The sequence below is a fragment of the Channa argus genome, chromosome 17 (assembly GCF_033026475.1).
Source record: "Channa argus isolate prfri chromosome 17, Channa argus male v1.0, whole genome shotgun sequence".
Taxonomy (NCBI): domain Eukaryota; kingdom Metazoa; phylum Chordata; class Actinopteri; order Anabantiformes; family Channidae; genus Channa; species Channa argus.
Window position 1 is genome coordinate 189,134 of NC_090213.1, and position 5,348 is coordinate 194,481.

The following is a 5,348-nucleotide window of genomic DNA, read 5'->3' on the forward strand; positions in this document are numbered from 1 at the left end:
TATATTTACAGTAAGAAAATTTGTTTCATTACAGTATGTACAGTATGTACAGCATTTATACAGCAGTGGCTGTGGATGAATGTGCCCTGTGTGTATGTATATTATAGCTTTTTGTATGTGTGGGCAAATATTGCCATAATACAATTTAAAAATGTATAGAGATATGTAGCAAGGAGCTAGTAAAATGGGAGCAGTTTAAAGTGTTGCCACTGTAGTTTTTTTAATAAGTACTAACATTTGAATACTCGCCAATACAGAGTACCAATGCAAGTACTAAACTGTTTTGCTTCTAGACTGAGTTACTGGACAGTAAAGTTAACCCCAGGAGAATAGAAATTCTTGCGTGTTCTTCTGCCAAAACAAATATGGCGGCAACCAGTGTTTAAAAAAAAGAACAAAAACAAAAGAAAAAAAGATGAACAAAACACAGATTGAGAGTCAGATCCTGGATGAAGAAGTGTGGACAACTTGGACTGTAGAGTCTACACAGGACCATGAGAGTAAAACAAAGAAAACTTCAGGTAATGTTGAATTTGCTATATATAACCCTCATTGTTGCCCCTATCAGTCATAATTAGGATATTCTTTTAAATATTCTTGAGAAACATGAGTCTGACTGTTACTAGTCTAGTAACTAGATCATAAGACTTTAGCACAGCAGAGTTTGTATTCAGGTTTAGTTTTGTCTTCATTGATTATCTTAAAACAGCTCTAAACCACCATTTTTCCGCCTCCACCTACCCGAAGAGATTAACGTGGTATTGGGCGCAGTATTGGAGTAGTTACAACTAACAGTACAAGTACACAAAGTTAGGATTGGCTGACAACTACTATCCTGCATGAACTTAGTAGGAGTCTTCTAGACACTTCCTTCATAACGCTAAGTTATATACTGGGACGTTTGTGTTTAATGAAAACTCCTGCAAACTTGACTGAGATGGTGCTAGTACCAGCTCTTGCTTAGGGCCTAAACACACTGAGCTGCAGATTCACTGTGTAGACAAATACAGCCCGTTTTCACATTTGCTTGTTAGTGCATTAACAGTTGTTGGTTTGATCCCTGGCTCCTCCAGTCACATGTCAAAGTGTCCTTAAGCAAGACACTGGACCCCAACTTAGTTGCTCCCGATGAGCGTAGGCATGTGTTTGTGCTATATAAGTGCAGATCATTTAACATTTAATTTTCCCACAAGAGGACAAAAGCAGATCAGGTAGTCCTGAGGGTGCCACCACAGCACCAGAGACTGTTTACATCAGCAAACACCCTGATGATGTGACTTTCATCAACACTGTACGCACCAACTAGAAACAATGGCTGCCTGGAGAGGTTTTCTTGCTGTTGAGGGCTCGGGATGCTGCTTTCAAATCAAGAGACAAAAAAGCTCTCAGTGTCTCATTGTTGTGCTGTCTTTATGATCTACTGCCGTCCCTTTGTGGACAATGAAGTTATTCTTGAGTCTGTTGACCTGTGTATATGCTCCAGCAAGGTTACAGGGTAAGAGGGTTGATAGCAACCCACCGACCCGCGCAATACTGTGCTTTTATTTATGTTACCCCCCATGGTCCAAAATAAAGGGGATAAACTGTACAGTGTAACTTCCTGCTGGTGGTCCAGCTGGTGAATGGGGGGTTAGAGGTTTCCGGCTTATTACAAGGCTGATTAGTTGTAAGAAGATTAGAAGAACAGGACAGCAACTTAACAAGCATCTCAGAACTGGCTCCTCAGTCATAGTGTTTTCTTCTTGTTGGGCTACTGTGGTCACACTCACCTTGCTCAAGGATGAGGGGGATCCGAGAGACGACTAATGAACAGCTGGAGTCAGATGTTTGACAGCTTTATGTTAACAAGGTAAAATTGTGGCTTTATGTTCAGTGTAGTTTAGGCTGGTATGGTGAGCGGTTCTGAGACTCTTGACTTTCATTTTGCGGAGAATAATAAAACTTTATAGTTGCAGCATTAAGCCCCCTTTCTTGTTGTAAGAAGAATATTACTGTTATGTGCTATAAAAGACAATGTCATGTTTTCTGTCTGCATTTATAATATGTAAACTTTTTTTAGTTACTGCAAGAATATATAGAGAACATTTCACCATTGGAATTAATGATAAGTAGAAGAACTTGTGTATCTAGATTAAACTATCTCTCAGCATATCTTCAAATATGGTTTCTGAGAATGAAGCCATTCTCTGAAGAGTCAGAAAGCTCAGGACTTATGGACTGTTGAAGTAAGAGTGAGAAACCATATAATCAAATGTTCAGAAGTATGTTATAAAGGTTTTTACATTTGCATCACACAGATTCCAGTAAACACGAGGAACATTTCCTTGAACTAACTAGAAATTTGTTGATTCTCATTACTCTATTCAAGAGGTAATTGAGATTGGATTCTAGAGGAGGATATGTTACGACCACAAAGTCTCATAATGATGAGGTTCAGTAAAGTTTAACCTTGCTTTCCCTACAGTGGTCAGATCGCGACTGTGTGTTGGAGTTCTAGACTGCAATCAAGAGTACCTAAAATACCCCGCTAAGCTTCTTATGATGCTCTGCAGAAATCAGCCCTTACTCCAGCTTCCCTTCAAGGAAAGGTTAACTCTGACCATTACGACCCCTTTGGCCTGGATATGATAGCAACAATTCAATGTAACAACCTATAATGTTGCTTGGTCTGTGATTACAATTTCCACTTCATACATCATCATATCAGAAAAAGCTGAGAAACTCCTAAATATGATAGCCAGGCTAAAACAGATGAGCGGCAAACAGACCCTCTGGGAAGGACCTGCAACTCAAGGCTTCAATAGCGCAAAACATTGTTGACATTTTATTTACCCAGTTTTCAAAAAACTCCAAGCAATCATATGCGTCTTAACTGAAAACACAAGAGACTGTGAGAATTGTAAACAAGGAATTGGAGCAGCACGTTTAGAGAAGTAATCAGGAATCAGATGGCTCAAATCTTAATAATGTATTAGTCATTTTTAATATTGCTGCAGACATCAACAATAAACAATTACAATCATGTCACGTAGAAACTTAATTTTTTGTTTATATAGAGAAGGTCAAGTTTTTGTCACCAGGGAGGTTTTCAGTGCAGAATTTTGAAGTTGTAAATAATTAAAGCGCTGCAGTGTTTGACCATACTTAAAGGCACATGGACATGAGACACATAATATCAAAAGGACTGACATGGCAGTCGGTAAGGTGACATTTACCAGGGCTGAGAGAGAGAAGCTAGCTGAGGTCCTTTGTCTACTCAACTGGATCTCTGTAGTGACAGGAGCAACCCTCTTTGGTCTGGGTATATTCCTCAAAATTGAGATTCAGAAATGGCAAGAAGTCATGTCAGACCAAGGGATCCTTTATGTGCCACATATGCTGATCACTACAGGCCTGGCAGCCTGCTGCATCAATTTCCTGGGTGGGAAGATCTGCCTGGACTGTGCTGACACCAATAAATTCCTACGCTGGAAGCTGGTGATGATGCCATATATTATGTGCACCTTCTTCTTTACGTCCTGCGTACTGGCAGGGGCGCTCATGTGCTACAGCATCCGCAGTCAGCTGGAGGAGTCGCTGTTCGTAGGCCTGTGGAATGCAATGAGATACTACAAGGATACGGATACACCAGGCCGCTGTTACCTAAAGAGAACTGTGGATGTACTGCAGATCCAGTTCCACTGCTGTGGTAACACAGGGTACCGGGATTGGTTCCATGTCCAGTGGATCAGTAACCGCTACCTGGATATGACCAGCAGTGCTGTGGTGGAGTAAGTAGATCCAGATCTGCTGGGATTCACTAGAGTCTATGAAAATTTCTTTTGCATTTTTGAAATATTGGTTGATTTCCATGAATCCTTCTGGATTCAGGCTGATTTTTGATGTAGTAAATTCCAGATTCTAGTGGATCCTGATTAATACTAAGTATTAATCTTCTGTTTTTAGCATTATCTTTTTATGTTGTCACCTACCTACAGCTGACAACATTGTTTCTACTATTGGTTGATTGTGCCAAAAGTGCTTTTTAGTTTCAACTGGACTATCTTGTAGTTCTTGAAGACGTTTCACCTCTCATCTTAAAGGGTCTGGTTGAAATACTTTTGTGAAACTACAATTACACTTGAGGTCAGATTACCAATCTGTGTTTGTATGTTGTCACAGAAACTTTTTGTATTTTTATACTTAGGAAAATCCAGTTTTTTTTGTTTAGGTTTGGTTTAACATTTTAGGCAGCAGTTGGGAACAGCTCTTAATGTGTGATTCAAACTCTGCAGCATTTGAAGAATAAAACCATGTCCCCTTATAGCCGTCTCAGGAGTAACGTGGAAGGGAAGTACTTGATGGATGGGGTTCCCTTCAGCTGCTGCAGCATCTTCTCACCTCGACCCTGCATCCAGCAGCATGTAAGCAACAGTTCAGCTCACGTTAACTATGACGAGCAGAGCCAGCAGCTAAACCTGTGGAAGAGAGGCTGTCGACAGGCCCTGCTGGACCACTACACCAGCATCATGCAGTCCATTGGCTTAACCGTGCTCCTCATCTGGCTGTTCGAGGTACTGCAAAGACAGGCATTAGCTTCTGACTCAGAGGTTAAAGTTCCATAGTAAGTGACATACAACTAAAGTTAAATATCTGAGTGTCCAGTACCCAGAAGGAAGTGTGACACAGGGGAAACTATTAGCTACAAACTACTGGGCGACTGTGGCGCAGGAAGGTAGAGCGGTTGTCCACCAATCTCACCGGCTCCTCCGGTCACATGTCGAAGTGTCCTTGAGCAAGACACTGAACCCCAACTTAGTTGCTCCCGGTGAGTGTTGGCCAGCTGCATAGCAGCTCCCCCATCGGTGTATGAATGGGATTGTGAGTGTGAATGGGTTAATAAGAAGCAGTGTAAAGCGCTTTGAGTGCCAATAGGTAGAAAAGCGCTATATAAGTGCAGACCATTTACTCCTGTACTATCTTTAGCAGTACACCCGCTTCTGCAGATATACACTGAGTGGTAATCAGTAATGTGCCGCGTGTCGTACCCTGACACAATGTTTATGTTGACACACTGCAATCCATGCGTTATTGTGTTTTTCTTCTTTAACCAGCTGCTGGTTCTGACAGGGGTCCGTTACCTGCAGACAGCCATGGAGAATGTTCTCCGACTAGGAGACCCAGACCTAGAGTCTGATGGTTGGATTCTGAGGAACAGTGTGGCAGAAACAGCCCGCTCCAACTTTAACATCATCAAGAATCTTGGCAAGTGTTACCAGGAGGACGACGACCCAAACATCAATGTCCCAAGAGTCACCATGGAGCAGGAGGTGCCATCCCAACAGGTCCAGATTCCTGTGACTGGCTAA

The 5,348-nt window shown here is 41.7% G+C and overlaps 1 protein-coding gene across 1 annotated transcript; it reads left to right on the forward strand.

Moving 5' to 3' along the window:
- The first annotated feature begins 3,090 nt into the window (after positions 1 to 3,090).
- On the forward strand, positions 3,091 to 5,348 carry LOC137102114 (photoreceptor outer segment membrane glycoprotein 2-like). The gene is made up of 3 exons (XM_067481286.1): positions 3,091 to 3,770; positions 4,307 to 4,553; positions 5,094 to 5,348. The coding sequence occupies exons 1-3, from the start codon at positions 3,190 to 3,192 to the stop codon at positions 5,346 to 5,348; spliced, it is 1,083 nt and encodes a 360-aa protein (XP_067337387.1). The 5' UTR covers positions 3,091 to 3,189.